Source organism: Trachymyrmex cornetzi, unplaced genomic scaffold, assembly GCF_001594075.2.
Source record: "Trachymyrmex cornetzi isolate Tcor2-1 unplaced genomic scaffold, Tcor1.1 scaffold299, whole genome shotgun sequence".
Taxonomy (NCBI): domain Eukaryota; kingdom Metazoa; phylum Arthropoda; class Insecta; order Hymenoptera; family Formicidae; genus Trachymyrmex; species Trachymyrmex cornetzi.
The window spans coordinates 1221447-1237555 of NW_017297680.1; the positions used below are offsets into that span (position 1 = coordinate 1221447).

The following is a 16109-nucleotide window of genomic DNA, read 5'->3' on the forward strand; positions in this document are numbered from 1 at the left end:
TAACAATGAAAATAGTCAACTTTAAGTTTTGTATAAGCTTTTCTTGAGAATGCAGATGGAAAAACAGACAATCATAATTTTAGTTAAAAATGTATTTGGATGATTTCAAGCGTGTAAAACCGTATTCTTACACTCAAACTAACGTCTACTTTTCACGAACTGCTTTCCCCTTCTTCTATTATTCATATGCATTGAGACTTGCACAGGCGACCGACTATTTGAAACAACGTCACATTTTTATTGCTGATGCAGACAGCCAGCTTGCGAACTTTACGAGAGAAAACTCGACAGCTTGTCTCTCGGGATTACTAGGGCATAAAACGGAGAAATAAAAGCGCGAACTTATTTCTACTTTCCAGAATCCATTTCTGCCTAAGCGGCTCGGACGGACAGCGGACAACGACGCCGGCACAGAATCGCCGGCGACAGGACCAAAAGTCGGCGTATCATCCTCGCCACATAGTGATGCGATGAGAGATGCGAAAGCAGAACGTTTTCACGAAGCCGGGAGAAGCAATTCCGCGCCGGATTCCTACGATTGGCACACAAGCGGCAGGTAAATACGCGCGCGTTACGCTATTTAGGAAGAGGAAAAGGGAGCCCTACATATATTTTTCAAATACCATTTCAAATTCTCTTGCACCCGTTATGTACAATAGAATTCTATTTAATGGAATTGTTTATTTGTTGAAACAAGCATTTGCAGAAACAAATATTCGACAGAGGATTTTTTCTCGAACGATCTGTTTAGAATTTTTTTATAAATATATGAATATTTTCTGTATCTACGCAAGATATTTCGAATTTGTAAAATGCAGTCGAATTTATAAAATGCATCGATACTTTATTTATATTAAAAACAAGCGATAATGAGAAATTTATTTTTGTACATCGAATAAATCGCGCGTGGCTATAACTCATCATGTATTATAAATTGACCGATAGTGAAAAGCATAAATATACAACGAATGCAAAAACATTTGTATAGGAGTAATATTTATAGAAAAAGCTTTATTTGTAGAAAATAAACAAGATTATTAACGAGCAATTTATTAACAATGAATATGTTTTGTTCTAATATAAACAAAAAAACTTCACGAAATAACCGTGTTTATAACTTTAGAATCTGAATTTTTCGACTGTATCGAATGCTTTTTATGTGTCCAAGTAATACAATTTTTCATTTTTGTTTATTTGTATAAAATATAATTATATTTTAATTATTTCATTACATATTATTAAGCTAAATAATTTTAAGAAATATACGACCAATTTATTTTTTATTAATAAATTGCTAAAAAAAATTAATTGTTTATTTTTCAAAAAATTAATTTTTTTGAGAATATTTTCCTCGGATGTGAATAATTTTTGTACTCACTGTACATACACCTCAATATTATTCTCTTTTGTTTTTAATAAACTTCCTCCTTAATTAATTTCTCCTTTATTTACATATTGGCAGACAATTATCGTTGGAAAATCCCTTATCGCCTGTGACGGAAACCGAGAGGAGATAGTGTCACTGTCGATAGAAGTAGCACGGAACATCCCGATTAAAAGAAACAGACCAACATCAAATGGAAGATAAATTAGGATTGATCATCGATCGGGTATATCCAGCAGGGTGAGCAACCGCGATATCAAAAGGCGAAATCGTCGAACGAACCAACGAAAATTTAATCTTCTAGAGAACTGTCGTTATCGATTTCACTCTCGTCGCTTGTATCGTCAAACCTACGGGGCACTGCCTTCAGTTTTGCAGGTAAGAGCTCCGTGAGTTATTTATGAATACACGAAAATTCCTAACCGGCGAGGCTAACGGTAAAGCGGATCGAGGACTTGCTGGAAATGTTTCTGCTAGATGTTTTTATATGAGTAAAAATGTAACGTCGCATTTGAGCGTTCCGCATTGTATTACAGTGATATTTAGTGATCGTTATTACTTGACCATGGTAGAATAGGAAGTATGTTATTTACAATTGATCGTTGTGTGCATAAACAGCTCATCGTACAATCCTCAAAAGAATATGGAAGCATTATTATTACATTTACTTCGCTATTGACTGCCAATATTCTCTATTTAAATAAAAAGTCCGGCAAATTTGACGACTACAACATGCTAACATTTAATATAATCGACCAAATATTATTTCGTTCTGCTTTTTATTCGGTAATTTTTAAAAACAATTTGTATGAATAATGAAAAACTGACATGAAAAAAGATATACGTATCACTAGGTCACTTTATTAAGATTGATGACGCGGTCAAATATTTATAAACGTTATTATAAAGCACATGTGTAAAATTGAGTAAGGTAACAAAATGTAGATAATACATTTGCAGAGGGTGATCCGAAATTGAAACATGCCTCGCCGGAGGTTTTTATTCCATTGATGTTATAAGGAACTCGTGCCCGACGCGCACGTTTGTAAATAATTTCAAAATTTAAAGTTATATATACCTATCACCAATCCAGTGCTAGAGAGAACCATCGAAAAAAAATATTTTATATTTTATATTTTTTTTTTTTACATTATAATATAAAAATGTTAAAAGTCTAGCACGAGTGACATGCGAATTAAAAAAAAAACTGTTCTCTTTTTTTTATAAAACTCGTTTTTGCTCTACTAGTTGCCATGCTCAATATCGATAAAATTCAAGGTGAACATCCATCTTACAAATACTCATTTGACTCACTTAAAAAAATTCTATCATAATTTAAATAAAATGACAAAAAATAGAATATTTTATGTTTATTGTCAATTTGAATATTTTCTATTAGATTCTATCTGCAAATATTGAATGTCATGATAAATTTACAAATTGCAAACATATTTTATGAACACGAAAAATATGGAACAAGAATTTAACGAAGAAGTTCTTTGCGTTAGTAAAGAACTTGTGTTAGTAGAGAGAGAGAGAGAATATTTAATGATTTAAACAAAACAGAACAAAAACGAACTATGCATAAAGTCAAAAAATTCATGAAGGTAATTTTTTAAATACATAAGTACAAAAAAAAGAATATTTCTATAATATTTTTCTGATTTTCAACCAACCATATATGGTTCTCTTCTGAACTAGATTGATGAATAATAGATAAGATTGGTCGTTCCAAGGATATGAGTAAGACCTCTTGCACGCGAACGATTTTTTGGCTTTGCAAACCATTTGAATACACACACGAGAATCGAAAGAATATCTTGTAAAATAGTTAACTTTAAAGAAATTAAATACTTATTTAAAATATTTATATATATATATAACATTATATTTTTTATGTTGTTATTATTTCATATATTTTAAAATCTCGTGTACAAGATTATTTCTTCTTCTTAATTTACATGTCGTACAATCTACTTGTATTTGATTGTTCGGCAATCATTTTATGCAGAATGAGAATAATTTCTCTAAAATCAATATTCTTTCACTACTCCTGTGCAAATCGCGCATTAACATGCATGTTTTACATATACCTTGTGATATATACGTTGTGAAAAGGAAACACATTGCATTTTTAAATCATCGCGATAAAATAATCTCTCCTGTTCGCTAATAATAATAATATATCTATTCGCATATGCAAAGCATTTTATCGAATCAACAAATTTTCTGCTGTAAAATAATCATGTGGCGAAAAATCATTCATGTGCCTGAAGTCTTATCGTTATAAGTGTCTTTTGCAGTCCACTTATTTCCATTTACAAGGGCGCATAGGTTGCATAGATACATAACGTAAAGATGTGCGTATATATATATATATAATTCGTATTTTTTAAAAAGTAGGCATGTAAAAACGAAAGCCCGCAGTACAACGATGTCCTTCTTCAGTTAGTGCCATTAAATATACGGATGAGCTTTTGTTTAATATTAAATTTTATATTACATAATTTATATACATCATTTATGATATTGATTTTACATATTTTTATGATTATAGACTATTACATAATTTGCATAATTATATATTTATACGTATAAAATTAAATAATATATATAAATTATATAATAATATAATAAACAACGTAGGTCCCGTTCGTTTAGGTGTATATGGTTTAATAAAACTTTAAGTTATAATATTTACACAAATTTAACCTTGAATTCTGCTTATTAGAATAATAAAATTATTAAATTGTAATTTATAATTTTACAATTAAGTTACGTTTTAAATGGATTTTGTTTTAACGTCTAATAATAGTACTTTAATTATTCAAAAGATATTTGTTACATGAACGAACATTTTTTATTAAAAATGAGATATCTTTTAATTATTTTTTTATTTTTGAAACTTTGTTGAAGTTAAATTATAAATTATTTGTAATTATAAATGATTTGATTAAATTCAATATGTCGTATTCGAAGTTTTCATACTCACGCTGACCAAGAAAAGGCAAACCAAAGAGAGATTTGTGATTTTGTCGAACCTTATTGAGACACGGGGGACCATAAACGTATGAATTTAAGAGATAGCTTTCAGAGCTCACACAGCAGCGGACAGTTTGAAACATATCGTGTCCCGAGCCTCACGCACATCGCAATCTATTTCAGTGTATACAATTGCCATACGGAGACTGTGACGGACTTATTAGTAGATAAGAATAATTATTGTCACGTATTATCGAGCGTACGCGTTTTCACAACTTTTATTTGGCCATGGCAATTCCAAGTCTGTGCAAATCAATAGCATCCTCTATTGCACAGACCAGGAATAACGAGCTTTATGAAAGTGGTGAATTAATCGCCATGAAGGAAAATAATATACATACACTTCCTAATATGTTTTTACGTTTCCTAGATATATTCAGCGCCTCATGAAATGAGATCTGCATTGCATCGTCATGTGATTAATTCTGAATACGCTTGTCTAATTGAAAACGTAGGCAGCTACATTTGGAATTAAAGGAGAGGATGCTAATATAGATCTAGGAATCCTTCCAGGAATATCGGATGAATTGTCTATTGATAGTAATTATGCTTAAATTATACGTCATGTCTAATATTAGATAAATGTAATATTAATTATTCTGACAATAGCTCTACTATATATTCATCTTTATATTATTTTATTTTACAACTATTTTTTAGCAAAAGAGTTTTACAAAATTAAAAGATTAATTAATTGTATGTACTTTGATGCAAATTGCTGTCTGTAGACATTTCTCCGAATTGTTACGGGTATACAATTATTGTTATTTAAACGGTTATAGATATATATATATATATATATACATATATATATATATATACATTCGTATGTGCATTTTACACAATGCGATATACTCTTTATCACAGATTGCACAGGATATTTTGTACCCGGTATTAGACGCGCACTACGTTTCTAAATCTCTCTGTAATTAAATATAGCGTATACACACTTTATGCAGATTAAGTACACTTTAAACTAGATAGATAACTATATCAAACGATTTAGATGTGACGAATCTCCACACTCGATATGGCGACCAAAAGTTCTTGTGATGCTCAATCGAGGCATTAATAGTTAATTAAGAAGTTTGTTTTTACTCGACAATCAATATACTACGCGTACATGTATATTATTTCGATACATTTATTCTCGCTCTATAATTACAAAATCCTTTTGTTGTCAATTTTTGAAAATCCACGACTCTAGATTCTATGTCTATAGGAACTTAAACTGCAAGTTTCATCTTTTTAACACTTTTCTTATTAGATGTTACACGCTTCGATTATCTCTCTTACTAATGTTAATTCCGAAATTTTACAAAATTTAACTTGTTAAATAACAAGTTGCGATTTATGATTCATGTATCGCAATAACTTAAATATCGTGCAATCCACATTGAAACATCGGTCTTTTCTCTCGATTAGATTGATGATATAAATGATACAATTAATTTCTATATGTACACATTTACGAAATATAATAAACTATCTTCAATATTTCAAAAAGGATTGCACGATGCCGCGATTATCACGCATAAAATTCCTGAATTAATAAACAATTTAAGGTATGCGCGAACAAGAAGCAGTTCTGCACCTTAAAAAGATTGTACTGTCTTACTATTTGCTATATCTATGATAACTTTTCACCGAGTTTTCGCTTCTAGTTACTTGCGATCGATTGGGAAATTCATCGTGAAAAAGATCGAAATTATTCTTATGCACATTTGTAGTAACTAAGTACTGTAATTGCTCGTCTGTGTAATAAATCCTTTTTATCTTTCCATTAACGTCATTTGCCTGGTAAAACTCGACTCAACTATTAAATCTTTCGTGATTTATTCCCAAGTGCTACTGATCTCTCTCGCGCATCAGCCCCTTTCATTAAGCTAACGTAGACGCGTAAAAATTTTAACGATCCACTTTAGCACACTCTGCTACTATTTTCCTTCCTCCTGTTTTTTCTTGCTTTAATTGAAACCATCATCTTCGATAATATCCCTTACTCTTTATATATTACCAAATCGATACGTGATGATCGAACGAACTCGTAAGCAAAGACATTACTTAGTCGTGTCTCACACGATCGATTCATATTTTACATTTTAATGCTCGCCAGCCACAGCCAATCAAACCACAAAGATTTTATTGTCGGCAAACTGGTGAATAAACGAATTCCGTAGAAATTTGAAAGACTTTTTAGAAAGACAGGTAACTTTTCCTTCCTTTATATCTTGCATCTGAGTGTTCAAACATAAATGTAAAAAAAAAAATACAAGATCAGCTTTTTTATCAAGACAGATATAACTAGTTCGCAATTTTGTACAAAGGAATTCAAATAATTTGAACGTGATTGTAACATAACCGCCAATGATAAGCGTAAAACTTGCCCTTTAGGGTTCTTATTGTAAATTTATACTACATAAATATATACAATACACATATATTTTACTCTCATGTATATTCTATTATCCACAAATGTGCCCGTTTTGTTAAATAAATCACGCATTCTGATGCCATCAGAGGCAAAAACAAAAACATTTTTCGAAATTTTATTTCCTCCCTATGAATACCGCGCTTGGCATTTTACGAAAAGACGTGATATATGCGATTTTATCCGCTAAAAAAGCTATCGGATGTAGTCATTTCAGCGTTTGCGTTCGATGCACATGGATTAATACGAGATGCAATCCATCAATTTTCGCACTATACGAATTTCAATATGATGAAGCGATGACGTGCTTGTGGCAATACCTTGACCTGCCATAAAAATCGGGGAGCTATATCGTAAATCGCTCGGACAAGCCGAGCCGATTTGGCCGCGAAGCAACCATGCGTGCCGCGACTATCAATTTCATTGGGCAACTCTATGCCGATTGCTCGCAGAGGCGCAGGCGAAAGACAATGGACACACAAGCCACGAAAGCCAATCAATCGTAATGCACGTTTACGCTCTTGCACTGTAAGTATAAAAAGGTTTTGAAATCGAAGGGGGCCTTCATTCGATCGTCCGGACTGTGCAAGGAAGTCATATCGAAAAATATTTTCTCCGAAATATGAAGCTCTTGGGATACTGTCTTTTTTGCGTAAGTACCTTAATTAAAAAAATTAATTAATTCCAATTTATTATACATTCGTCGAAATGATAAAATTTTTCTTAATTTTTAAATTTTTTGCGAACGCTAATAGAAAGCTCTTTTAATGTTAAATAAAATATTAAATTCTCATTAATAAGTAAATATATTTAATAAAATATTTAATTCTAATTTTAAATATCAAATATAAAAATATTAAATTCTTCCTGCTAATAGACTTTCTGATAAAAATTTTAAAAAGATTTATGAAATAGCTTCCGAAAGTGGTTATCAGAATATTATCATCTTTGTTAATTGATGTTAATTCTACTACAATTTTTATAATTTATTATAAATTTAAATTGTACCATCTTTTCATTTCTAATTAATTTTATCTATAAGTCGCTATTTTCATAAGATTATGGTTTTCTACTATCAATACATCCGCTAAAATTTACATTAAATTAAAGTTTTTCAAAGAATCTTTTTACGATCAATTTTAATAAAACATTAAACTTTTGCTGATCACTAAATCAAATTTTACATAGAATTTGTGCTTGACGTAAAAGTCAAGTTGAACCTTTTAGTCACTTTCTGTTACGGAATATTTTATCAAATGAACTTCCAAACAGCACCGGAAAGAATATCGTATACGAAAAACTTAATAATTATTTCCGCCTCACAGTGACAGGTTTTTTTGCAGTAAATAGTATTTATTCTTAATCAGAGCATAAAAATCGCCAGTTGCAATCGCGATTGCTAACTTATAATTTTCATGAAAATGAAACTACTGCACAACAACTGATAGATTCAGTGAGTGGACGTATTGCAATGCACGATTATGTATTGTATCACCTGTCCGCAGTATATTACCACATCACATCCGATAAAACTCATTTTATAAAGAAGATTCACCCGACTGTTGAACAATATTTCTGAGCCTGACTATGTTCATTTTTTAGAGAAACCTAGTAATCTCTAATAAATCAATTTATTCTGATTAAATTACTCTGATTAAAATAAAGATAGAAAAATTTTGTAATTTTTGTTATAAATTATATTTAAATATATTTAAATGTTTAAAAAAATGCTTGTGTCAAGACATATAAAATCATAAACTCCCGTATCTTTTAATGTATCTCGCAGCTCTTCGCCACGAGAGTGCAATCAAAGCCACAAATAACGAAGCTATTTCCAGTGGAAGGATTGACGGCATATCATAAACAATTTAACGATACCACGAAATCGTTAGATAAATTTTTTGAAAAACTACGCACAACATACAATTTTGTTTTCCATCAACCCGATAACACCAGCAACGTAGAAAAAATCCTAGCGAAAAACGCATCGGATCCTAATTTGCAAGCTTTGAGACTAATATGGACTGACACGTTAAAAGCAGATAACTATACAAATTTCAAGTATCCCAACAATACCTTTCTAGATCAGATAAAGTCACTGTCGATACCAAAAAGTCGTGACAGCAAGGCGACTTCGAGTAATCTCAAGAAAGATTCATCCGTTGAAATGAAAACAAATGAAAATAATGTGAGCTCTACGAACTCCAATAAAAAAAGTTCTAATAAAGCTAAAATACTACCTGACGACGATTGGTTCAATGACATTCAACCTTTGGAACAACTGGAATTACAAGACGAAGAGCTGGATAAAAAAAATGAGGTGGAAAGCGTGACGCCAGGAACGACCCTTCCGACGACGGTGGGTCGTCATCTGCTTGAGTGGCTTGGAACTCTTTTCGGGCTTACTTATACCATTTACAGTAAATTATCGAGCGCTGCTTGTGGAAACGAAAAGCCGACACAATGATAAAATAAAACGACAAAAAGTAAAATAAAATACGTTAGATCAGAAACCATATTACGTTATCCATTTATAAATTTGCACATCATAAAATAATTTAATTAGTGATAAGTTAATTTATTCAATACAAACTATATACCGACTTTATAATCGCATGCGCCTCATGAAATGAATTTTTATTGTATGAATTTCATTGTGTCGGCTTTTCGTTTCCACCTGACAATTATTATCTCGTAGACCTCTTGACTTTTCTAATGAAATTTTCTAATTAAATTCAACCGGTTATTAGATACCATACATAAAATTTGATGGTTAATTTTTTGTTCAAACAATTGTCAATTTATATGTACTGAAGATGACCCAAAAAAAGGACCGAAACGTATATTTATAATATTTCTTTAAATAATATACGTTTGTCATATAAATAATCTGTGTTGGCTCGTAATGGCATTTCCTTTATGTGCATATTAAGTCCAAGTGTATGCAATTTTAATTTATACAATATAAAAATTGCGTTTAAATACAGAAAAATGTTAGTACATTTAATATTAAAGGCACGCCAAGAGTACGAGTAAATATCGAATGAAAATTTAATATCAGTTTAATACGTTTAGTAACATAAGGTACGTTCCGTATCGCGCATGATGCGCATGATGCATCCATTGTCCTTGTTTAACATTTGGTGAGCAATAAGGATAAACGATGCCTTATGCGCATCATGCGAGAAACGGAACGCACCCATATATAACATAAAGAAAAAAAGAAAGAGGAGCACAAAGAGAGTGAAGACAGCACAGATATCGAATAATTTTATACCTTGTACTGCTGTCATATTGCGCTGCTGAATTACGCTGTAAAAAAAATATAAAATAAATAAAATTTACGTTATAAAATAAATAAAATTATACGAGATTAAATAATGATGCTTTTAACACTTTGCTAATTTCTCGTATTATCCGAGTAAAGTAAAGGATGCTTATACCATATTATACGAATATGAAATACTACACTATCTTGTTAGAGCTCCGAATACAAAGAGTTCGTTCTCTAGACGACGTAAAGTTCAACGTATTAATATTTCCGCGTTAGTGTCACAGACGGTCATTTCGTTGTATGACGTTGCGTAAGGCTACATAACGTAATGTTATTTTCTACAGCGTTCGACCGCAGACTGCACATACCTGACGAAGTATAAAGTGACTCATGAGAAGTATAAAGAAACAGCTTACAATCTTTTACATTACATACATTTTATTCAAAAATATTTCAATCTGAAAAATACATGTTACTTTTTTAGCTATCTTTTTTTCGTTATCACTATACAATAACAATTCTCTTACGGGATAAATGCATAAAGTCTTGTAAACGCACATCCACTGTTCGAAACAGTGCTTAAACACGAATCCTATAAATGCACATTCATTGTTTAAAAAGTTCTATTACCTTATCTCTTTAATCTCAATGAGAAAAATTGAGAAATATCATCACGAAAACCATCTCGAAAAAGATGTCTCATTGCTCCTTCTTTATGCAAAGATCCTTTATTCTCTCAATAATTATACTATCAAGGTGACTTACAAAAAATTAAAAAAAAAAAAAAGACCCCAGCGCGAATGACCTAGAATACTGCTATTTGACATACGCGTGTGTGTATGAAGTCTTTGGTTGTATTACGTGATACCAGAGTCTGGTATGTGTTTTTAATATCGTCTTCTAATTCATATACTAACGCATACATACAGTTGCACATGCTGCAAATATATAAGAAAACATTAGATAACTATAATTATAATCGTCGTGAATATACAGCGCATGGAAGTTTTCAACAATTTCTCGCTCTAATATACATACAAATTAAAATTGAAGTGTCGAATAGACGGGTATCTTAAAAATAATGCCAAATAAAAAAAACGCTGATCTTCTGATATACAAAACTATCAATTTAACTTTCGTCACTTAATAATTTTTTTAAGTAATCCCAAACTTATATTTTTTTTAAATTTTATTTAAGTAAATACTAATAAGGTAAAACATGATGTAAAAAAATAGTATTTCTCGAAATTATGTATATAAATAACAAATTCTACAAAAGAAATGATTTATTGGAAATTAATATAAAATTTTATCAAACAAACAAACATTTGTTATATTTCATCAACCAGCGACATCTTTTTGAGACCATAAAAATCAATCTTCAAGATTATGAGATGATAGAATGGAATGATGAATGATTTACTTAGAAAAAAAATAAGAAATGATAGATCCAAATAAAAAATTATTTTGAAAAATTATATTAACAAATCAATGAAAATTATTCGAAGAAATGTCGTTTAACACATTTTAGCACATTTTGTCACCTATAAGAATATCAATTTTAAATCACAAAAACTAAAATATTTGTTTGGAAAATATTTCTGAATTATATCAACATGAATCTATAAATATTATTCAAGACATCTATTAGGATGAAATACTGTACTGATATTTCTCGGATATTTTTGGTCAAATTATTCTGAACAAGTGCACCTCGACATTGATCGTAATAATTTGCCACAATTGCGTGTGTTTTACCTGACAATAATATGTACAACTTTTTAACAAATTTTTTGGCAGTATATCATTTATTATTTCCGTTTATCATTAACAGTACCTCAATGTCCGTAACAAATTTTAAATTTCTGTTTAAACCTTCCGTACCTCCGGATACTGATTTCAAATTTACTATTAAAATTTAAATTCAAAATAGCGGATTCAAGATGACGGTCATAAAAAGCTGAAATATCGGTATATTTAAAATATGAGCTTGGATGTTTTTTAAATACATATCGTAGCATACACGTACAAATACACGCAAACACACAACTATTCAACCTAAAATATATTTAGAACGATAAAAGTTCTCCGAATGTGACGAATGTAGGATTACATAAACAATAAAAAGGATTATGTAGACTATCATAATATTTATAATAATAAAATTGTAATCACATTTAAATAAAACTATAATTAACATCAATTCAATGACCTTTCGATATAAACGGTTATTATTTACTATCCAAAAAATTTATTTTACAAAGTTTAGATAATTATATTTTATTGAAAACACTACATTTTAAAGTGTGCGTTTTTTTTTACATGTAGCCTAAACTTTCTTCTTTAAAACAAATCAAGGTAAAAGTCGATAGAATTACTTATTTAAAAGTTATAATTTTTTTCGTCGTTGTTGCATATATGTCTCGGAGATACGAAAGGGTTAATATATCAGTTCAATTGTATGTATTGTATCAGAAATTGACTAAATTCATAGTATTGTGCCATTATGATCTCGCCACATATTTAGCTTATTTGTTTTCCGAATTAATATAATAAAAATATTGTATATACAACAAAAATAGTACGTATGATAAAGAGCGAGAAACTTCCAAATATCTGAACCACAGAATGATTCGATAGCAATCTTCTCTCAAGAGAGACCCTTTTCACTCACAAATCGGTAAATTTACTTCCGTTTCAATATTTTAACAATATCTTTCAAAAGTATTCTTATATTTCATTATTTATGCAGGTTTAGTGTGTTTTAGTTATCGCGAAACAGTCCAAATGTCCAAAATAAGTTTTTGCTTAATGCAAGTAGGCATTAAAATTAAAAATTACGACACGGACTAGAATTGTTGACAATAACTAATATTTCCTATAGCTAACTTAAGTAAGGCAGACAAGCGTGCAATTACATAAATTGGCCTTCCCTTACTTATTAATTCTTCTTATCAATTTTTTATTTACGTTTTAAAAGGTTCATTTTATATAGGACGCAAGAAAAATCTTGGAATAAATTTTAAAATACATCCTATGTCTCTAAAATTCCAAGAGTTAAGGCGATTAGAGTAATATAGTTAACATATTAGTCATATTCATTCCTTCGAAATTTAATTTAAGAAAAACTACAATATGCGCTCGCTCACATGTTGAGTATGTTGTGATTACTAAGTGAGTTTAAAAAAGAAATTTTTACTTGAAACAAAATTTTATCAAAAAAAGCTTTTCATCAAAAAAAACTTTAAATCAATATTTTCTTGAAACTGTAAAAGACAATTTTTGAAAAATAAAAATGATATAAAATGGAGAAAATGATGGAAAGATGACAATGGAAAGACAAAGATGATAAATTCAAGTAATCACATCTTATCTCATAGCTTAGCACATAATTATTTCGACGTTTTAACGCATTAAAGATGTGAGATTGATGTATAATACACAGAACTCCTCTATTCTAAGTTTTCCTCTACTCTAAGTTAGCTATCTCCTCTAAACTGAATTTCTCCTTTTGTATTGCTTCAGTATGCTTGTATTATATGCATCAATCAGCATCAAGCAAAAAACAGATTGTGCAATATCTTCTAAAAATGAGGACTGTAAGAAGAAATTGTAGAATAGAGAAAATATGCTCGGTCCCGATGACTTTAGAATAGAGGAGCTGGACTATATGATATTTTTATTTCATGATTCGCATTTTTTTTACTATGTATGCTTTTAATTCAATGTCAAAACGTTCCTCATCGTATTAAAATTAAACTATAAATCTGAAATAGTCATAGCTGTTTCAATGACAAAATATGAATTCAAAAATTGAAATTACCTACGGCTCCAGCATCATCAATCATATATTGCTTTGGAACATACATGGATTTTATCTACAACTAAGACGGCATTAAATACCTTGCATTTTCATTCATATTACTGCTCTGAGCCTGTTCAGACAGATTTACATCTTTCATCACTTGTTCTTTAAGAGTAGCAAACGTGTACAATAAATTCGGATTTTTTTGAATACTCTGAAGGTGCTGTAAAAGAGCGGTTTCCTGCTTTATTAAGGAACCGTCCTTTAAAATATAACTCACCTCCTGCTTAGGCGTTGCCGCGATATCGGTACTATTATCGAATACTCTTGTATCTTTTTGATCGGTAAAATAAGAATCCTCCTTTTTATTTTTACGAATGCCAAAATGCGTTTGGAAGTGCTTATTTAAATGGTCCTTGCGCGAAAACGCTTTCTGGCACATGGTGCATGGAAAATCCTTATTGCCGGAATGGATGACACTATGTCTTGTTAAGTGTTCATTTCTCTTGAACGCCTTCTGGCATACCTCACATTTAAAAGGTCGCTCGTTCGAATGACCTCGCATGTGCTGATCAAGATGCTCCTTTCTTTTCAACATGGCACCACATTCTTTGCATTGGTATTTTCGTTCCTGGAATAAACCAAAACTTTTTACTTAATACATATTTTCTTTATCTAGTTTCCAAAGATAATAAAATATATATGTACCTGAAGATGAGCCTGTATATGTTGTTCGATGTCTGCCTTGTCTGGAAACCCTAAATTGCATTCTGGGCAACAGTAAAGCGTAGTTCCGTCGTAGGTAACGGTGATTTTAATCTCGCTAATTTTCGCTCGAAATTTCGATTTTTTTTCGATTTTTGGCAAATCGGTTTGTACTTGCTGCTCGACTTTTAAGACATTTCGCAAATTGTTTTCAATTTCTTGTTCATTTTGCAAATGTAGATCACTCGGATTAACAGTCACTGTCATTTGATCCGAGTTTGCGAAATTGTTGCTATTTTGTAGATAAATGTTTCTGATATTTGGTATATTTAAAATATTATTCTGCACATGCTCTACTTTCTCTTCCCGTGTCTTCTCCTTTTTTACTTGTTCTGCACACAGTTCAAACGCTTCTCGCAGAGAAAATTCAGATGGTAATTTCTGTAAATATTCAGCCATGGCTGCTGCTGTTTGGTGTTGCTTTAACAGAATTTCAGATTCCTACAACAGAAACAAATAAATACATGAGTAATATAGAAATAATTTAAAGAATTAACAATATTCAAAGAATATCTCACCTTGTCTGAATTTTTCTCCTCTTTAGACTGGATATCTATCCCTTGCTTTACAGTTACAGTATCTGCCTGAGATGTGGAAGGTAAGTATAGACTATTAATAAAATTAAAACTACTCGATTGTGCACCGAGTGTCATGTTATTTTGACTATAACTAGGGACATTAATTATCTGGTTAAGCACTTGCTTCTCGCACAATTGAATCAAAGTATCCTGCCAGCCAGGTAAAGGTGTCGCAAGGTATTTGCTGAGTGTACTTGTCTACGAGAAAGGGAATTCAAAAAAATTTTAATGTCAAATCAAAATTAACGAGAAAGAGGAAATGCAGTACAAAAAACAAAGCAGAAGAAAACTCACCGAAGTCTCTTGCGGAGACGTGACCGCTTGGACAGTGGTTTGCACCTCCTGCGATTGCATGCTACGGCTATCAGCCGCGGCGATGGCAGCGATCGCAGCGGCTGCGGCAGTCGGCATTGAACGCAGCTCAGAGAACTGCGGTAACGTTAGAGGACATTTAACGAGATCGCGCGATGCTCCGTTCCCGGGTAAATCCATAACGCCACGCGTAATAACCTGTGCAAAGAATATGCTCGAGATGTAGCGTTCCTAACCTACAAATGGATAACCTGACCGCGTGGAGCGACGAGATCGGATTAGATCAGCTAAATCTCGCGCAGCAGAGCTACTCAACGAGTTAGGATATCATCTATGATGTCATCGTGCGATACATCAACGCAGTGCCTTACCTAGTTAAAATTAACTATGTTCAAAGACCGCGAAACACATTCGCGGACAGCGTCGTTCCATATGATTCTATGATCAAATGATCAACATGGCGACACGCGCGCACTCGCCACTGTTGCAAAGCGCCATGAAGTTGCCGTGGATGGTGA

At 31.5% G+C, this 16109-nt stretch overlaps 3 protein-coding genes across 5 annotated transcripts in view; 2 read left to right on the forward strand and 1 right to left on the reverse strand.

The window, feature by feature from the left end:
- The window catches only part of LOC108762431 (calcium/calmodulin-dependent protein kinase kinase 2), a 71136-nt gene extending 69581 nt beyond the window's left edge, over nucleotides 1–1555 (forward strand). For all 3 annotated transcript variants that reach the window (XM_018509427.1, XM_018509429.1, XM_018509428.1), the window contains 2 exons: nucleotides 360–556; nucleotides 1463–1555. In XM_018509427.1, the coding sequence (XP_018364929.1) occupies nucleotides 360–556; nucleotides 1463–1517 (252 nt within the window). In that variant the 3' untranslated portion in view covers nucleotides 1518–1555. The remainder of the gene's footprint in view (nucleotides 1–359; nucleotides 557–1462) is intronic.
- A 5881-nt stretch (nucleotides 1556–7436) lies between these two features.
- LOC108762433 (uncharacterized) lies at nucleotides 7437–9472 on the forward strand. The gene is made up of 2 exons (XM_018509430.1): nucleotides 7437–7509; nucleotides 8644–9472. The coding sequence occupies exons 1-2, from the start codon at nucleotides 7480–7482 to the stop codon at nucleotides 9322–9324; spliced, it is 711 nt and encodes a 236-aa protein (XP_018364932.1). The 5' UTR covers nucleotides 7437–7479; the 3' UTR covers nucleotides 9325–9472.
- Nucleotides 9473–13562: 4090 nt separating this feature from the next.
- LOC108762396 (zinc finger protein 267) lies at nucleotides 13563–16026 on the reverse strand. The gene is made up of 5 exons (XM_018509374.1): nucleotides 15963–16026; nucleotides 15574–15789; nucleotides 15220–15477; nucleotides 14645–15142; nucleotides 13563–14567 (listed from the first exon to the last, which is right to left on the reverse strand). Exons 2-5 carry the CDS (start codon nucleotides 15769–15771, stop codon nucleotides 14016–14018), a joined length of 1506 nt encoding a protein of 501 aa, XP_018364876.1. The 5' UTR covers nucleotides 15772–15789; nucleotides 15963–16026; the 3' UTR covers nucleotides 13563–14015.
- Between the last annotated feature and the right edge of the window lie 83 nt (nucleotides 16027–16109).